This window comes from Aythya marila (genome assembly GCF_965140915.1).
Source record: "Aythya marila genome assembly, chromosome: 20".
In the NCBI taxonomy this organism is placed as follows: domain Eukaryota; kingdom Metazoa; phylum Chordata; class Aves; order Anseriformes; family Anatidae; genus Aythya; species Aythya marila.
The window spans coordinates 2227240-2247321 of NC_139061.1; the positions used below are offsets into that span (position 1 = coordinate 2227240).

General features: G+C 44.9%; 1 protein-coding gene across 7 annotated transcripts in view; it reads right to left on the reverse strand.

The window, feature by feature from the left end:
- The window catches only part of AUTS2 (activator of transcription and developmental regulator AUTS2), a 763436-nt gene that overhangs the window by 507623 nt on the left and 235731 nt on the right, over nucleotides 1-20082 (reverse strand). The window contains exon 1 of one of the 7 annotated variants that reach the window (XM_082776114.1): nucleotides 14455-14687. The exons of the other annotated variants lie outside the window; for them this stretch is intronic. Coding sequence (XP_082632240.1) covers nucleotides 14455-14502 — 48 coding nt within the window. The 5' untranslated portion in view covers nucleotides 14503-14687. Of the gene's footprint in view, nucleotides 1-14454; nucleotides 14688-20082 lie in introns of those variants that run through there. 7 annotated transcript variants of the gene reach the window in all.

Consider the following 20082-nt stretch of genomic DNA (forward strand, 5'->3'; position numbering starts at 1 on the left):
ACCTAGTGAAGGAGAAAAAAAATCCACTGTGTTTCTTTTCTCAGAAAGAAGAGTTACAGACATGAAAACTGTACAGACGTGAATTGTGTTAGCACTCATGATACAATCTGAGGTGAAACCCTGACCACTCTGAAATGACAGGCAATCCCTCCCTGCCTAAAAACTGGGTCAGAACCTTGCCCCTGCATCTGGCTCACCACATTTCTTTGGTCAAGTTGCTCAGTCTCCGAGACTGGCATTCCTACACACAAAATGGGATATTTATTTCATTTCGGAGATGGATTCATTGCTTGACACACTGAGGTCTTTCATGTTAAGATATCGTTATTCTTCTCTTACAAATTCATCCTTAGACAATGCCATTGATCTGCAACTGTCTGATTGCCACCATTTATATCATGAGAGTATGTTACACTGGGATCACACATCATGATTGCATGCAATTGTGACATATGAACTGATAAAATGACAATGAGGTCTTGGGCAGACTCAAAAAGACATAGGTGGTGAAAAAGACTTGGGTTCATTTTTTAATGTCTATTTAAGTAATAAATCATATTAAACAATCCCTAAGTAGCATTTCTGCAGTGAAGCCAGTGGAGCTGTACAGAATTACCCCTTTCTAGATCTGGAGTCAAGCATTATTAAATGAAGAAACTACATGCTTGTAATATTCAATATCGCATAGGGAATCTGTTTCTCATTGACAATACAGGTACTTAACTTGTTCATCTATCTTGTGAAGCTACAAGAAGGTGCTGTCTGTAACCAAACATACCGGTTAAGTTGCTCCACAATTTCTATTTTAGCTAAACCATAATCCAATCTAATGAAAATCTATCGAATTACACGTTTCCCCTTTTATCACAAAATGGAAATGGATTTCAGAAAACATCTCCATGAAATTCACAGGCTGGTATCTTGTCTTCCAGACTTAGCAATGCTGATTAACCAGAGCAATGCAGCTCCTATCAGCACATCTCCAGCCAGACACGCTGACTTTCATTGAGTCGATCACATGAGTCAGGATTACAGAAGGAAATTAAAGGCTATTGCCATTTTCTTTTATAAACCTCTGAGAATTGCTTACAAAGTTGAAAAATATTAGACTGTACTAAAATCATAAATGCACAATCGATAACATACCTGTATTTGGTAATGTTTAAACTTAGAGGGTATCACGGGACTAGAAACATGCATGCACACACACACAGATCTTTCCGATGTTTTGATTACGGTCACTGATGATCAAGGAGAACCCATGCTTGCTTGTTCTCAAGAAAAAGGATTACTCACAATATTTCCACAGACATTTTCTGCCTGCGCCAGCCAGGTGAGCCCATCCTCCCCTCTGACAGGAGCCCAGCAGCTCCTCAGAGAAACAGATAACGTTCCTTTTACACAGATAGAACTGTGCCACGGAGAATCAAGATTTCACCTTTCTAATTACAGGTGTTTAAACGAAACAATTAAATTAGAGAAAACCAGGAACCTTCGCAAGCCACTCAGGCCTGGGAACAGGCCCACTTCTCCCCTCCCGTACACGTGGGCCCTAAGGCGATGACAGCCCCAATTCAGACACTGTATGTACATGTGTGGGGTACGAGGGAAAAGGATACAAGTCTTAGTTGCCAAGAACAGAAAGGGAAACCTTACCTCATCTTTTAATCCAGGAGGTTTTACAATCGCCCTCGCTGTATGTTCCCCTTTCTGCTGCACCACCAACCACAGGCCACTTTGATAACCTGTGGCAACAGGCCCAAGCTGCTACTTTGCACCTCCCAAGACAGTCAGCACCATTAGATGTCCACAACTAATTGATTTTAAATCTTTGTCGTGATCTTGTAAGCTATCCATGTAATCAATCCACTGCTGATAGCCAGGAGAGAAGGAATTTTTACCAAAAAAATAACTTTGAAAAGGCTAAGCTTTTATATTAACACATGTCCTGATTATGCGCACAAAGAGAGCAATAGGAAATCTATGGTGTGCCATGCCAGGACACTTGTCGTGCTTCTCATAATTTTCAGATTTCTCATAGAATCACAGAAGGGACCTTAAAGATCACCTAGTTCCACCCCTCAGCCATTTATGAGCTAGCCATAGCTTCTCCTGTTCTCAGAGGTGATATTACTGAGGTCACAGAAAGTAGTGTATCTTCCAGCAACCTCCCTCCAGTGACAGCAGAAGGCCCAGCACATCCCTGTTTATAATAAATTGCCCATGCTGAGAGAGAAATGGGATTTTGTGCTCCAATTTCTCTATTATGCCACAGATACTGTGATATCTAAGCACTGAACAAGTCTGTCTTCCTAGACTAAACAACAAAATTTCAACCCATACCTCCAGCCAAGAGGACAGATGATTTAGGTTTCTCTTTAATTTCCCCCTTTTTACATGGAAGAGAAAGGAAACAGTTGGTACTCAGCTGAGCACAACGGCAGTGCTCCAGCCAACGAGCAGGAGCAGGGGAGTCAGCAGCAAGGGGTGGGCTGTGCCACTCTGACGCAAGATGCTGCCCTTACTACAGAGACTTCACACAACCCCCAGGAACAAACTCTAACAGCACATCCAAAGCACTCGTAACTACCATCAGGGCCATGCCCAGAAAGGTAAACGTGGTTCTCTTCACCCACCACCCAGAGACGTTATCACTGAGAACCACAGCATTGCACCTAATTACTGTCAATCCCTGACGAAAAGAGATGATTCCTCAGAGTGAGAGGCATACGTAGCACCTCCAACGTACCATATGGAAGCCTCACTCTGCAAATTTGCTAGCTTGACCCCTTTCTATTTCAGTATCCCTCCCTCCGTTTCCTTGGTGCTGCAGAACACAGTCTATTTCCGAAGGGACCCCCATGGACACAAAAGAGAAGACCTTTTCAGCATGCATCAGTTGCTCAACCTCAGTGACATCAAAATTAGGAAATTCAAACCAAGTCATAACAAACTGAGGCAGAAAGGAAACGAACGCAGAATTGTCTTTGAGAGGCAGTTGATTTTCTCCGTCCAGGCACTGCTGCTAATATATTCTAACACAATTTCAGCTATAACTCTCCTGGATTGACAACAGCATTGAATTACACTTCCAAATCTCTCTCTCTCAACTTGTCATACGATTTTTAATCCAACAAGAAGCACTTCCTTGGCAGAGTTGCAATTGTTATATTTTTCCAGATTTTCTGATGTAGGGATTTTTATCTTTTTAGCCATGAATCAACTTCTCTATACTAGCACTCATGGAAAAATCAGCTATTGCTAGCCACACAAGCTGCCAAGTTCCTGGGACCAGATGGAACAAATCCTAGATTTTGAAGGAGATCATTGACAATCAGAGAGAATACACTAAACACAAGTGAAGTTTCAAGAATGCTGGACAAAGATTGATCACAACACTGAAAAATTACAGAAGACTAAACAAGGAAATAGAAACACTATCTATTCATCTCTAACATCTGCATCATGTAGAACATTGGAAGCTACAAATACTGCCTGTATAAAGCTACAAAATAATGGAACCCACATGTGCTCCTCCCATTGCTCCCCAACAATGGGGATGCAGTGCCCTCTTCCGACACGGAGGGTGACCCTACCCCATGTGCAAGCTCAAGCTGGTGATAATTAATTTGCAAAAGTGCAAGATGGGAAAAACAGCTATAGGGAAAGGTAAAAGAAGACATTTCAAAAATGTTGCTGAGACCTATAGATCAGGTATCTGCCTCAAAGAGTAGCTTTAACAAGGTATGTTAGAGCTGCTATCAAAGTAATGCAATGTTTCCAAGTGAAGAGGGTAGAAAAAAGACCAGCTACACAGCTTTTAGCATATTTCTGTCATTATAATGGAGTGATATATGGCATTTGTACATTCACTTCCTTTAATTTCCTCCATCGCCTTTCACAGTTTATATTTGGATGTTCATGAAAGGAACAAGTTGGTTACTGAACCCAAGTTTGTGATACAGTCAGTGAAATCCTATCCCGTCTTTTAAGCAGATTAGGATCTACACACAGACCTTTGAACCTGCTCTGTTATCGTGTTAGTTTTCACAGCTCCTTCCCAAAGGAATAAAATGACTCCATCTAATTAGACTCCTCATCTGCCCTAGACTACTGAAGAGTTCCTTTTCACCTCATTCAAATATAAACATAATTTAAGCTTAACAGCTTGTACTGATTTTTCACTGGGGTGCTAAAGAGCTCTCTAATGCAATAATTCACTCATCTTGGAACTTTTCTTGGGACCCTGCTGCTTGCCTCTTTTTGGCACTATATTTTGTCCAAAAGCTCTGAATAAATGCATTATCGTTCCCCTCAAAATACCGCATAGATAATAACCCTGATGACATGCACGTGTTCACACCTGTTTTATGGCTGGAGAACAGAAAATAAGGAATCCAGCTATTAATATTAGACTGTGATCACTACACAACATGCCTTGGTTTTAAAGTAACATTCACAGTCAAAGCCATAGCTGCTAAGTTCAGTGGGTGTTGAAAAACACTATTTTTATCTAATACTCATTATATAAGACAGGGTATTTTGGAATGAGCTGCCCCAGCATCAACAGCAGAGGAATGTTTGTGTTGGGCCAGATCAAAGGCTCCGCTTGCACAGCATCCGTTTTCCAATGGTGGCCATAAATGGATGTCCAAGGAAGAGAACAAAAATAGGCTAAGTATATATAATACTCCCATCTCTCTCTATTTTTATGTATGTATAGCTTTCCCCCTTGCTTCCATCTCCAGACAAATTAACTGATTATTTCCCCATCAATTTATCCACTCTCCCTGAAGAGACGTAAACTTGAAGTACCCACAGTGCCCTTCAACAATCAGGTGCACTGGTCAAGACCTTCATAAAGAACCACCTATTTCTGATCTCCTTCAGCCTGGCTCGTCTTCCTTTGACAACCCCAAGTTCTTCTGTCCAGAGGCAATAAACAGTCCCCATTCTCCCCATGTCCCATTTGATTCTGTAGACCTCTGTTATACCTCCTTTACAGCCACCTATTTACCCAGCTGAAGGGCTGTAGCTCATTTAGTTCACCTGGAGGCCATCTGATGCCTCTGAACAGCCTTGAGGCTCTTCTCCAAGTGTTTATGATGTCTGCAGATCTTTATGAAAGGCAGGATGAGAGCTGCACACTGTGTCTATGATGCAAGCACATCAGGGATTTGTTTTGTCAAAACAATGTTTTCTGTTCTGTTCTTAGTTGCTTTCCTAATATTTTAGTTGTTTAGTATTTTTTACTGCTACTAAGCACTGTGCCTACGTTTTGATGGAAAAATCCATTATAACCCCAAGATCTCACTCTCTCCAAATCAGCTCAGAGTCCATTTTATTTATGGACTATTTTGAGGAACAATCAACACGGTCCTTAAAAATAGCACAGACATACCTACTGGGGCACAGGCTTACCACCATGGTGAACTTCACTGCGGATACTTTCACTCTGAATTCCTCCTCTGACTTGCACTCAATTTGTGCAGCTACTGCACCATAATAAAACAACATTTCAGCAAAGCCAGTGCTGTTTCATACCACCAGTATCTTCAAATTTGCTAAAAGTACACATAAATATTTAACAGAGCAGGCAATACTCTTCTCCCATCCAATTGCAAACAAGATTATTTTTTCTCCCAAACAAATCCAATAACTTGATTATCTGATCTGGTCTGTTCTTATTCTTCTACTTCGCAATTTTCAAATATTTGCAGTTGTAAGTCTTTCGAAGCTTTAATTTACTTAAAATGATTCACAAGCACCTTATTAATCTTTTATCAGTTTTATTACAAACTGTAAACAAAACCCAGTTCTTAAATAATTAAAGGACAGAACTAGTCCTCAGGCAAATGGAGCCCAGGAAAAAAAAAAATCAGAGTAAATCCTTAGATTTTTTTCCTTCCCATCTACAGAATTGGTGAATCTAGCTTCAAAACAGCAAATCACTCTAGATGAGCAGATTGTGTGTGATATCCCCCCAGCCAGACTCTCTCCTCTCCTGTGTCCTGAATACTAATCCACCAAGCACCTCCATGTTGCTGATTGCAGCATTAGGAGTAGCACAGGCTTACAAGTCAAAGGCTGAATCCCAAACAGACGCTCAGAAGAATTCCTCTACCTCTGTGCGTGCTCAAGCCATGCCTGAGGATCTGTTTCTTTACCAGCCACAAAGCAATCCCCTCCCAGAGAGAAGGCTGGACCAAGGCATATTGCCCAAGAGAAGGTAACTGGCAGAGACCTTCTGTCACCTGGTGGCACCGTCCACCTTGGATTAGACCTCACGGGGCATGGCAGCAAGGCGCAGAGAGCTCTTGCCCACCTCCCTCCTCCTGAAGCACGAGCTACGCCATGCGGCTGCCAGCTCCTCGCACCCTGTTTGGCCAAGGACCCTGGAAACCACAGGGTATCACTTTCTCAGATGTCTTCGATGCGGAGGGCACTGCTACAATTACCTGCAGTTTCATCACATCGACAAGATGGTCAGCAAGGTCCAGCCCAGGGGCACATGGGCAGGGGACAGATAGGAGCTGCGAGTGCTGTAAGAGGCATCTTGGAAAGTTTGGAAAAGGCTACAAAGGCTACTGAAATCATGGTAAAAGATCTTAAAAAAATGAAACACATGAAGGGCAGCTGGCAGTAGTGCAGCACGCAGGCAGGGACGATACCTGGGTTTCAACAGAGCGCCTCCAGGCAGGAGACCTCATATAGAGGGGACACAAACAGCAATGACACTGCTGAGTCTGGTCACTGTGAAGCTGATACAGCTACATCCACACAGCTGCTACAAAACCTGCCTCTAATTATTTGGATTGAAAAGTGTTATTTAATACAATTACTACTGTTATTACAACCTAGCCTATCATCTACCAACTCTTCAATCAATACAGCTGTGCTGGAGAACAGTGCTACTGACACCAAGCACTGTACAATCATTTTAGAAGTGTTGATACACGGCTTTCTGCTTTCTAATGTATTTAAAATTATATTTCCTTCCTGTTACAAAAGAGACCATTTCTAATGAAGCTCTCCAAAGCATTGCAATCTGAAGAAAACCCGAGTAAGTACGAGAGCAAGTCTGTGTAAATTCCAATTACCTTTTCAAGGCTACACCACCATGCAAGCAAAAATGAATTTAAATGCGTTACACACACTTTAAAACGTGTAATGGATGCATTGCTAGCTTATTACATGCAGCTCATTGTGCAAAGTTTTTTGGTCGTATGTTTTGTGCAGTGGGCTGTAAAAGTTGCTTAACAGAAGAAAACACATTTGATTAAAAATTTACATCAGAAGAGCGGAACTTTTTTTTTTCCTTGCTATTTTACCTGTCACTGACTATTCCCATCAGTGTGTGCAACTCTTGGTCTCACAAACATATAAATAGGACTGGAGATGAAATAGTTTGAGACCTAGATCCCAGCCCATATCAAAGACAAAGCTGTCCAGAAGCTGGCTCCAGCTGGAAGAAAACCCACCATGTTTCCACTTATAGGTGGGAGGATCCTAACGTGACACCAAGATGCTTGAACAGCTTCTGCTCCAGTGCCTCCCTTTGTGAGAAATATCAAGGGGAAAACTGGTGGCACTCGGACTTCCTAATGACTCCGCCACGCCTGGCTGCTGCAAGTCCTGTGGGGCTCCTGGCATCTGCCCAGGCAGAGCAGCCCTGGAGTTGTTCTGATACGCAGGATGCAACAACTGCCCTGGATACAAGGGGGGAAAAAAAGTCCTTTAAATGTCTACCATACTGCTGTCAGAGGCAAATGAACCTACAGCTACACCCGTGCCTCCGAGCCTTCACTTCAAAATGCTCTGGGTTAGTGAGAAGCACTTAGAGCAAAGAGCGAATTGCAACTGCTCAGAAGGGTTTACCACCCTACTTAAAATGCCTCTATCTAAAACCAAACAAAAGCTCTCTCAAGAACTGTCCAACTACCAAGCAATGGCAGAACCGGAGAACTGTCCACTTAAAATAAATAAGTAAACAACACTCAGCCCAGCAATACTCAGCACTGCTCTCCAAATGCTTAGAAATGTGAGATAACTTTATGACAGTGAGGACCAGGTGGAGAATATAACATATGCAGAGATTAAGCGGCTTGCAGCCTGCACCGGCTTGCCAATTCTGTGACCCATTGCCACTTTTAATATAGAAATGTGGAGCAGAAATAAGGAGAGGGAGCCAGGGCGACCTGCACAGCACACAGCAGATGCTGTGGGAGGCTGCTCCATGCAGGACACTGGGCTGAGCTCCTCCAGCTCTGCAGCCCCAGCAGCAGGAGAAAACCAAGGGGCAGCTTCTGGCACGAGCACACGCAGGCTGAGCAGCGTGGGGCTGGCATTTCTTGCACCAGCTCTCGGCCCTGCCTCTTTGTCACTGCACTCACAAAGCCACCAAGACACAAGCCTGTGTTTTCTGCTGGCATGCCTGCCAAACCCAGCCTTTGCAGCCAAAGTATCTGGAAAGAAAATAAAAACCAGGTGAAGGGAAAAATGCTGCTCGTGTTTCCTTGCCAGTCTCAAGCAAAGCGCAGCAGCTGTGCAGGCTGCAGCCACTGTCAGCCAACACGTGTCGTCCTTTGACACCTCCGTGCTCACCGAAATGCCAGATAAAATCATAATGTGATAAGCAAAAGCCAAAACACGAAGCAAGTCAATTCTCTGAGATAGTGCCACAACAGCAAACACGGGGTCACCCAGCAAACCAGGCAGGTGTAAGCAGCCGAGTCAAAGGAAGCACAGGCTACAGAAGTACAAAGGCATATCTGTCACAATCCATATTACATGTAAATCAGTGCTTCTATCTTCTCAAGTTTTTTTGAAAAGGTCCAGTATCTGTATGCAAGCACAGAAGACAAATCTCACTGTTTTCCCTAAAACACTGGTAGTCAGTTGCGAAATGACTTTGTTCAGTCTTTTTATCCTTTTTAACTGCTGTTTTTTTTTCCCTGTCCCGCTGATGAATATTATCTTCTTTTTTTTTTTTTATTCTTTCCCTTCTAAGTTTCACATGCAGAGCAATTTGGAAAGACAACCCTTTTGCTGATCATCTCCATCAGTTTAAGGAGTCACTCCTGATTTCATACCTGCAGAAATACACCTACAAAGCAGTGAGAAAAAGCAGTATTGATAAACAAATAAATAGTAGCACAATTAGCTCCAGCAATCATTTCTGGAGAAAAAGCAGGTGGGTTCCCACCTCCCAGACACTAGCTAAGATAGTTTGAAAGCTGAGAGGACCAGCTTCCCTAGAAAATGGAGTTGCTCCAGGAGCAGGGAGGATGCTGGCTTGCTCCCTGCCCTTCCTCTGGTCCGATCCCAAAGTCCCCAACCAAAGCAGCTATCTTCAACTTTTGTTCAAGCCCTGGGTACAGACATCTGGGAGAGTTCATCATTCCAGTGAAAGCACGTTTCCCTGAGCTCAGGTAACCAGAATGATTTAGCATCCTGCATTTTAAGCACTACGTTAGACAAACATTTTATATGTTTCAGAAGTGGGAGTAAAAAAAAACAAACACATGGACTTCTGAAAATTTGTTCCCCACAACAGCAAAGGGACAAAATGGTCCCGAGATGAAACACACTGCAGGGGAGAGGTTGTGCCACACAGGAGGTAAACAACCAGATCTTTGTCAAACTGCTCTCATAAAAGACAAGACAAGTACCAGAGCAAAGTCAGAAAAGAAAATAAAAACTAAATTCTCTAAAAATACAGCCACCACATGCATCTACAGCTGCACAGCAGCCCTTTCAAGATGCAACTCTTAGCGCTTGTTGAGAAAGATGCTTCCTGCCTCGATCCCCCCGGAAGAGCCACACAATCTAATGAAAGTCACATTTGCTGTGCTACGTACTGCTCAATAGCAAGCTGCTGAATTACTGGGTGCAGACCTCATCATACTCTTAAAAAGTAATTTGGAATCAGGGCTTTGATTTAGACTGGCTTCATCCTTTACTTTCCAAGTATAACCGGTAATAATGTCGTCTGTGAGTTTAACATTTGAAACAGGGGTTCCATTTACCTCTTTGTACTTACTCGAGGAAAATGACTGTAATTGAAATCTTTCTGCTGGAAATGAAGCCCTTCGAACATTCAAAGTGGTTGCTGGTCCGTAAGGCTTTTTATTTTAGCTGTCAAAACTGTAAACTGCCTTTCACAGTAGTGTGAGTCTCATGTTAGAGGAAGGAAGGAATGGAACCTGTATCTAGATACAGGGTGTTTTAATCTCATTTTCCAGCCAGGAATATAGCACTTCTCTCCCCTGGGCACTGCTGGGAACAGGAAAATTAAGCTTCAGTTCAGCAGTATCTATCAAATGAAGCCCAAATGGGGGAATGGGCTTTTCAAGGACAAAGCAAAACCTTTCAAGTTCCCTATAAGCTCCTTCAGATGCAAGCACACGGAATCAGACTGCCCACTCGCGCTGCCTCTTTACACTTCTCCCACACTTTCTAGAATTTCATGCATTTCCAAGAGCTTGCCTTTTTTTTTTTTTTCCTCAGATCAAACTGATTTCCTAGTGTCAGCATTATTATTCATATGAAGCTGTCGAATTTAATTACAGTGTAAATGCACACAGACTGAATATGGGTATTATGTAAAAATGGCTTGCGTTCAAATGACCTTTTATTAATTCTTTGATAGAGTAAACAAAAACTTTGTATTTTTTCAGGAGGCTCCCTCAAAGTTTATGAAATACAATGTTTGCAATTAACTTGATCATAGACTCACGATGAAGTTGTGTGCTTCTTCTTTAGTTTTAATATCTGATTATTTTAACCACAATAAAAAATACACTGCTGTGCAATGGTTTTATAGTGCTTGTCTACCACAACATAGAATAACTGCTTGGATGACTTAAGCAAAATAACATGCCCAAGTACATCAGTTTATCCAACATTTATCTGTTCTGTTTCCAGGTCCAACATGTCTGTAGGACAGGAGGCAACTGTACAAACACAGGCTAAGACGTCCTGTTGCAGCAGCAGTTGCAGGGCCACTGATCTTTTTGTCCTGTATCAGAAGGGATCGTACAACTGTATGTCCTCAGGTTTCTGTTTATTTGGGGCATCACCAGCAAGGCACAGCCACGGGCACTCATTCCTTCCAGGTACAGGAACCCACAGCCTACGGAAGGACAGCTTTGGAGGAACACAATGGGAAACAGAGGAGAAGAATTTCCTGCCAACATAAAACAGCCACTGTACAAGCAGATAGGCAACAAGAGTTGACACCTACCCAGTACCTTGAAATACCTTAGCCAGTCATGAGTTTGGAAGCTGCCAGAAGACCCACGAGGTCTGGATCTACTTGAAGCTCAGGGGAGCTACGCCACCAAGCTTTGGTTCAGGTCCATGCGTCTGCAGAGGCTGCAGATAACCCAGGTGGGATGAGCAGCTCTCACACACACCAGAACAGTTCACAGCAGCAAAGTGTAGCTATGCCAAGAGAGTGAAACGGGCTGACAATCTATATGTGAAGGAATATTTTACAATATATAAGCTGCCTGCAAAGTTAGTTCTGTCACGTATCTAAATATATATGCTTTATCACAGAGGGATTTTTAGACAGTAAGATCTTCCAAAGGAAATCAAAGGCAAAAAAAATTAAAATTATCTGAAATGGCTAGAGGCAAGGATGTCAACTTCAGCTCAGCCAGACAGCTAACAAAAATGTCAATGAACTTATTTACAGGAGAATTAAGAAGGAGTGCTGTAATGTCACTATAGTGGCACACGTAGGAGAAGCAGTTCTAGGTCTGATTTAACTGAGATATTGCACTGTGGTGAGGCCAGACCTCACCCTTCCATGACCTAAAATGACCTACCTTGAACAGCCCAGTGAGCAAACAAATTAAATTAATTTCTGCAGGCTGCTGCCAGAAGAGACATCACGTTTTTCCTACCTACTCTCAACTGTGCATTTCCAGGTACATCATGCCGATCTGACTGGGAACAAAACCAGCCCCCACAAGGAATAAAACCCATTCACTCAGTTGGATCAGTTCCTGGATACACAGCACCACGTGGCTGCACAACCACTAACGCTGACAACACGTAGCTGGGAGTGGGAGCACTCATTTCAGCAGCAGCCCACACGTATGTCAACTTAAAATGAGAAACTGAATTCTCTCTCTTCCAGTGAGACTTTATATCGCATTCAGTCAAGCTGCTGAAAGAGCTGGTGTGATACTTAATTTCTAAGGTACTTCATTTCAGTTTACATAAAACCAATTTCTAAAATGTTGACAACACAGAAGAGTTGCAAAAAGATTTGACCTGATTTTTTTATTTATTTGTGGTTACGCTGACTGAGGCACTTGGTTCATGAAACGTGTGCCCACGGTTGTCCGGCCAGAGAACTGCACTGGTTTAGTAGAGGTGGCAGCAGTTCCCACCTATGTCACACCAGGGTGACTTTACACATAAGACAAGACTTGAAGCTAATGTAGAATAAGCCAAGCATAAACCGTAACAAGAACGTGTTCACAACACCCCGTGTTTAGCAAGGGATACATCTTTGCCCCACAGCTAAGACAAATTCCTTGAGTCCTTCCATTAGCAAACCCTTGTGTACACACAAAAGACTCTTGGTCTCTTACCACATATGAAATTCAATAAAAGGACAGCTATGCACTTCAGTTTTTGTCTTCCTGTGTATGTGCATTACATTTTTGGTTTGTATTTTTTTTCCCCTCCCCAAACAGATGAGCAGACTTGGCAACTCCCCTGGTGAATCAGAAGGAAGCCCTGCCAGGCACAGGTAGCACGAAGAATACAGATCAAATGGGTTTCCTGGATGCCATCCATGTTCAAATCTCCCAGGTTGTAGATCTCAAATTATCGGTCTCTGACAAAACGGGTATGACAGGTTATGTAACACACACAAAATTACCCGGTGACAGAAAAGCAGCAACGTTATATGCTCGGTTCAGTGACTCCAAGGCTTTCTGGTTGAACTGCGTGCGGTAGTGAAAGCAAAACAAAAAAAGGAAAAAAAATCAAATAACAAAATGCAAAGCTAAAAAATAAAAAAAGTCCTCTAACATTCTAAGTACCCAACCTCACCCACTGGCAGGTAACTACTGACTTCATTGGGTTTCTATTTCCAGGAAGAGTTTCATAAACTAGACACAGAGATTCAACCTGTTTTGATATAGGTGTTTATAGGTATGACACGACTTTAAATAATGTAGAATTATTGCAGAGAAACATGAAGGAGATAAAATATAACTGCCTAATAAAGCAGATTTGGCAGTCAAAATTGCCTTTGTAAGACTACTCAAAGCAAATGAAAACAAAACAGTTAAATCTGTGACTTTGCTAAGTGCGCTATTTGCAGCCTGGGATAAATGATGGGACAATCTCGTTAAATGAAATATATATGCTTCTTGTTAAAGGGAATATATATGCATCCACTGTATGCAGTATAACTTGAGGCACAAACACAGGAGATAAATCAATGTGGGACTATTTTCCAGAATAAAAAAATTCAGGCTAATAGCACATACGTGTTTTTTTTCCCCATTTTAAGAAAGCAAGTTGCTGCCTGCTTGAGGATGGCTGGCAAACAGACAGTGAGGCTTCCTAGTATTTTCCCCCCAAATTTGTCTTGTTCTCTTCCCCATTTCACTGGAGTAAAGAGCACAGCAAAGCTACCTCCAAATATTCTGCCTGGCTCCCACTGGCAATAAGATCAGTCTTTAACCTGGGGCAGGAAACCCTCCAGGGAAAGGCATCTCTGTCAAGCAGGTCCCCAGGGACCCTCTCCCCTTGCCCTCCCTCGCTTCCCCCAGGCACCTGGGTGCCCAGGGACAGGCAGGAGGAAGCAGAGGCTGAGTGTGAAGGGGAACACCCAACAGAGAGCACCCTGCTCTGTCTGTGCAATAGGAAATGCAGCAAGTTCCACAGCAAAACATGCAGCAAACAGTCTTAAAATACATTTCGTTACTTTTTTGATCAATAAAACTTTCATTTTTTTCTCCCAGTAATATCATGGACAATTAAATATTTACTTTGTTACCGAAAGAGAATAAAAGAAAAAACCTGACTTCCCTGCAGAAGCAGGTCACATCTCACAACCAGCTCTAGAGAACAAGAAATATTTTTCCCTTTCAAGCTCCACACACGAGAAAAGCAAACACATCTCCACAGCTGCCTTTTTATTTTTATTATTTTTTTTTAAATACTGACACAGTGCCACAGGAATTAGATGCAAGTTTTTCTTCTCTCCCCACTCGTACCACACTGAAGCAGTGGCTGTCACATCTCGAGCCGTACCCTGCGCTGCCTTTCAGCACAGCGTTATCCTTCGAGCCCCCGGAAAACAAATTCACCGGTGAAACTTCTCAGCAGCTCTCTCCGTGCCGGGGCTGGAGCTGCCTGTCAAGGGAAGGGGGCTGAGGGCAGCCCCTCGGGGAGGCTGCAGGAGGAAAGGTGCCCACTTACCTTCTCCGCATACTTGAACTTGACATAGAACCAACTGGACTTGATCATCGTCTCACCTCCTGCCCTCGTTTATAAAAAAGCAAACAAAAAAAGAAAAAGTAACCCAAGCCTATCCTGCTGCTGGAAAAGCAACTCGCCGGCACCACTTCCAATTCTCCAAGGGGCGGACGGTGTTTCAGGGGAGCGCAGGGTGGGAGGAAGAGGAGAAGGGCAGGGAGGAAGGCGACGCTCCCCTCGCGCGCTGCCGCCTGTCCCCCTCTGCCCTGGGCGCTGCGCTCTCGCTCGCTGCACCAGCGCTCGCCCAACGCCTGCGCTGCGCTCGCCGCCGGCTTGGCTGCCTGACAGCAGGATTCCTCAAATGGACTTCAGCTGCCTTCATCACAAATGGCACATGTCAGTAAAGCCAGGAGGCTGGCTCTGGCGCTGGCAGCCTCCCAGGACCGTGACCTCCCCCAGTGGGATGAATAATGAATTCCAGCACTTCCCTCCAGACACGGATTAACACCTGGCTAAACATTATTCTGACAACGAGCCTGCCCCATCGGAAAGCCCTGCGCCGCCGCCTTAACCCCTCGCTTTCCCACCGAGCGGGGTGGCGATGCTCCGGAGGCTGTCCCACGCCGCCCTCCCCCACCTCGGGCAAGATTACAGAACTAAATATAGTTTAGAAACAATAAAGCCTCTTAAGCATAAAGCAAACATCTCCTTCCCGATTCCGCAGCCGCGGTAATGCCGCCGTGTAACCAGAGCAGGGAATCAGAGGCGGATTCCTTGGCTCCCCCCTTTCTCAGCCCCCCTCCACATGCCCACACTTGCTTAGCCTTGATGCTGTCAGGTTCCTGTTTTAAAACAATACCTGTAAAGACTCTTTTCTTAAAAAAAGAGATACCAACGTGAAATTAATGCATAAAAAATGCTGGGAAGGCCCCTATCAGATTTTTTTTTTTTTTCCTGATCAGAAACATGCTGCCTGATTCCCTGTCTCCAGTGTAACGAGACACATCGATTTGGTTGCAGCTCGCTGCAAATCTCCCCGCTCCAAGCATGCCACAGAGCAGTGAATATCAAGTTGCAAAGTACAGGACAAATATAATCAGTCTGCTGTACTTCTGCTGTATACAGAAAGCGCTGTGCTGCAGCACAGCTATCTGGCCCAGCATCTTACGTCCAAATACTCTGAGGTTCATAAGCAAACAACGTTAAGAAATCACAAGTCCAAAGACGTGCCCACAGCATCTCATCTAACAACAGACGGATCTGAATTTGTCACACACACAGCTGAACCTCTTTATGTTTCCAAAAGATGCTGCAGAGGGTGGAAACAAGGTTCAGAATTTCACAACAGGCAGTAGCAGAAAGTTGCCTCATTCTGTTTCTAACCAGCTGTCTGGTTATTAAGTGGGAGCCTTGCAGCACTCACTCTTACAAATAAGTGAATCGTTCACTCTTCGTCTTCAGATTGGTTCTGATCTTGCATGTTTTTCTTGCCTTCCTTACATCACCCCTTTCTGGGATCAGACCCCCCCACACACACTATTACATTTCTCCTTGCAGGGAAGCTGTGCCTGTCTCCACAGATCCTTTTCATCACTCCCTGTACCTTTTCCAGGTCTATGGTATCTTGCCATCGACTGGGATGGAGTAAGTACTCGTACCACTGACTTACCGCCTCCCGCTATCTGCACACGGGGATATGAACGAGACAGACCCTGAAACCTACTGTATCTACCCACCTAAAAGTGTTACCAGTACTGACAGTGCTCCACACGGAAGCTGTACGTGAGGGGCTGGCTGCTAATTCACTTGCCACCAGAGGGTTTGGGAGCTTTTCTCACACCTTACACAGACAGATCCCTGCCCAGCCAGGCAGCGGGGAGAGCAGGTCCCCCCCCAGCCCACCTCAGCCAAGCAAACCCCTGCCACCCACAGCCACGGCTGCCAAGGGAAGTATTCGCAGTGTCCCTTTAATTCTGTGGAAGCAGCAAGCTATAGAAAAAGGGTGGTAAAAATGGCCTTGTTTAGGTCTCTGGAAACACCAGAAATCACCTCTTGCAAGCCAGTGGCTGGGCAGGCTCCTGCAGGGAACACAAATCAAAAGCAAACCACAACACTGATTTTCATTGGTACCTCGCATTTCTGCACCTAGAAAGCCTTTTTTTTTTTTGAAGCAGCAAATGAACACCCAGATTCAGGGCCCACAGATCAGACAGGACAGATCCAGCTGTCTGTCTGGATGAGGCCAGGCCAGTGCACGAGGCTCCATTTCATCCCAGCTGTGGCTCTGCAAGGGGCTCTGCTGCCTCTCCAGCCCTTACAGCAGGCCGGGCTGCCCGCTGCCTCTGCGGTGCCCAACGGGAAGCACAGGGGTGCTGTCGGAAGAGCAGGGCTCATCCTCAAACTGCCCGTGTCCACGCAGCCCTCTGCACTCTCTTGTACCCAATTATGGGGAGTTTGCTTGCTGCGCTGACCCGCGAGGCCCCAAGGGGAGCTTGGGGCAACATCACAGGGCACAGCCGGCAGAGCAGCGAGCTCTGACACGGCGTACCAAGCACAAACAGCTGGGGCTCAAAGCAATTACCGGGCCCTGGATGTTTTCCACTGGTTCATTAGCATCTGGCAGGACCTAAAGTTCCAGGGTCACAAAACACAGAGCTATTATTTTATCTCAGGAAAATGCACAATGACATCCCTCGAGAGCCGTCCTTTTGTAATCAAAGGACAAGTGCAGCGCGGGGAGCGGAGACGCGGGATTGCCAAGCGCCACGGCCCCCAGCTGGGCAGGTCAGGGCACAGGCCCGCTCCTTTTTGTCTCCTTGTTGAATCGGCCAGCACGAGCAGCCACAAACAGCACCGGCAGGACCTGGCTGTTTCTTCTAACACCCAACAGCCATTGAGGTTTGCATGTGTGCACAAAGTACGCGACAGCACGGTTTTCAAGAGAGCATTTGACTTTGCAGATGGGCAAAACACAGCCCCGTTTATTTCAAAACCCAGTGTCAGCATTTTGTCTGAAATGTATTTGAATTTCATATTTTATAGAGTTATTGTCTATACGGTGCGTCGCACGACAGCTTCGCTTCTGTTTGGCAATTCATCTTCCCTTGTTTGGGAACTGTTGCCAGATAAACAATACCTTGGTTAGGAATTCATCTCCAAACACGCTGCAGTGTTAACCTCCAAATCGCTGTTTTCCCTTTCAAACAGCCATCAATAACATGAAATTATTTACTATTCAGACTCTAAGTGTGTACAGCCAAAATCTCGACTTCATTTGCTATTCCTCCCCCAAAAGGAGCCATATTTTGAAAGAATATTCACACTTGTCCCAAAATAAACATCTTTTGATCTATTGAGCAGGTTTTGTCACACTCTAACGTAGCATTTCAAATGTGAGCCAGCATATAAAGGAACTGCAATAACCTCCTTTTTAACGGACCATTGCTTCTAAGCCTTTTAATACATCCTAATGTATAATGTAGGTATCGATCCCTGTTCATTTCAGTTATCCCCGTGACAAAGCTCATCACAGGCGAACACAGGCACAAACCAGACCGTGAGCAGCGCAGATTTGATTTTTAAGCCACCCCAAAGCACGCTGCACTCCTCAAGTCAGGCTGACGTGAGTGGTGCTAAGTGGGAGGGAGGCAAGGAGCAAAGCAGGCACCATTTCACCTCCTATGTGCCACAAAACAACCCCCCAGATCCACCCTCTTGCAAGGGCACTCTGCAGAGCCGAGCTGCGCTGATCTGACAGCAAGCTGAGGAGCACCAACCCTCGTCCCAGGGAAAATGAACCTCGGTGTGCACACAGACGTGTGCTGGGAGGCTGAAGGGAGAGGAGGCAGTTGCGGCAGGGACTACATCCAAGATGAATTACATCCATTCCTATCTCCTTGGCACTATGAGAGCAGAAAATCATCTCGCTGCTTATTACCATAACAGCTTTCACACCTCCCAACCAGAGTGAAGTGTGGGATATCGGGGGGGAAGGACAAACAACAGGCACAACGTTCAGATAAATAGGAAGATCCCATCTCCAGAAAATGTTTACAGCAATTTTTATAATCAGCCTGTGAAAAGAAAAAGACAGTGTGTAACAATTTTCTGGATTCTGAGGTGTTTTTCACAGTTCACAATGGCTCCTAACGTACCAGCCAAAGCAGTGATCCCTGGAAGATTATCTGAAGCCGAGAGCAAAGCCTGTGGGATCTGCAGTCTGACAGGGAGAGAAAGTTTTACCCAAGTTCAGAGAACTGCAGAGTAACACGGATTACTTTATGCAGAGTAATATGGATTACTTTAAATGAAGCACAAGTGCTGGAGCTTTGCTTGCCTGCCTTCCAGCATGCCCTGCACTTCCCCTGCTTCGACCTTGCAAATAACAGTTTCATGCAAACTTCCCGTGCTCCATCCCACTGCTTCTGTGCTAGAAGTAACCCAGAATTACTCCAGCTTCGTCTCAAAAGTCCTTTATGCACCTTGGAGGCTGCCCAGGGCACAGGAAGCATGGAAAACACCCCCAGAGGCCAGACCCTAAGTCCGGGGATGCACTGCAGAACCAACACGTGGAACTAACGAGGCGTCCACAGCCCCTTGGGGCCCCTGTTATCAGACATTTCTGATTCATGTGAAGGCCAACAGGGAACTATCATCTTTCAGGCTAATAGAGAGCACTGTGGGATTTGCTGTCTTGTTATTAACATAGTCACAATCCCGTCTTGTACCTTATGACCCTGGCTCTCCCTTCAACACCATCTGCTCTTTCATCTGGAGTGCTGCCCAACACCTCATCACAAACACGCGGCTGGCAATTCGTCCTTCTGTACAGGTTTTAAGAAGCTCTCCGGGACACTGGTTCGAACCTGGTGCAGGCTGGCAGTGTCAGCGAGCTGTATCCAGTATCCACTTGGAGCAGGCACAGGACAAGCAGCACCCCAGGCTCGCTGTACACAAATTCCCGGTGCTGTTTCAGACAGACGTGGGACTCCAGGAGACCAAGGCCACCCCTGTGGTCCTCCAGGCAGAGCCCTGCTGCACAGGAACATTCATTGCTACGGCCAGAAGGTGTAAGTAACGCTTTCTCTGTCTGCTGCAAGAGCTACAGCATGAGAAGAGCTGCTTTTCCCTGGGACTAGGATTAAGCCTAATAACTAAGGCTGCCTGATTCCAAGAGAAATTAGGGTAACGTGAGAAAAGCAGTTTGAACTACTACAGCTTCTCCAGTGAAATGCCAATTTGTAACAAGTTATAGGGAGTGATAACCTTGCTTGGGATCAGCTCTATAGGTGAAATTAGGGCTAGGAGGCACAGCCACATAAGCCTGAAAGGCTCAAAGACAGCTCAGAAAAGTCCACAGGCAAGGAACAGACATATGTGAGAGGTTTACAATATGCAGGAGACAGACTGAGACAGAGGAAGGACAGCCCATAAGCCTGGTGCACAAGAGCTGGGCTCGTGATGGCTCACAATATGTTGCTTCTGCCACGCTGAGTTCTATCAAGTTACAATAAGGAAAGCCACTGACGTTATACGATATATATGTTCCTGTGCCAGGAAGTCACGTGTGAGCATCCTCAGCAAAGGGAGGCAAAGGTTGCATAAAATGTCTTTTTAATCCCTCAGAAAAAG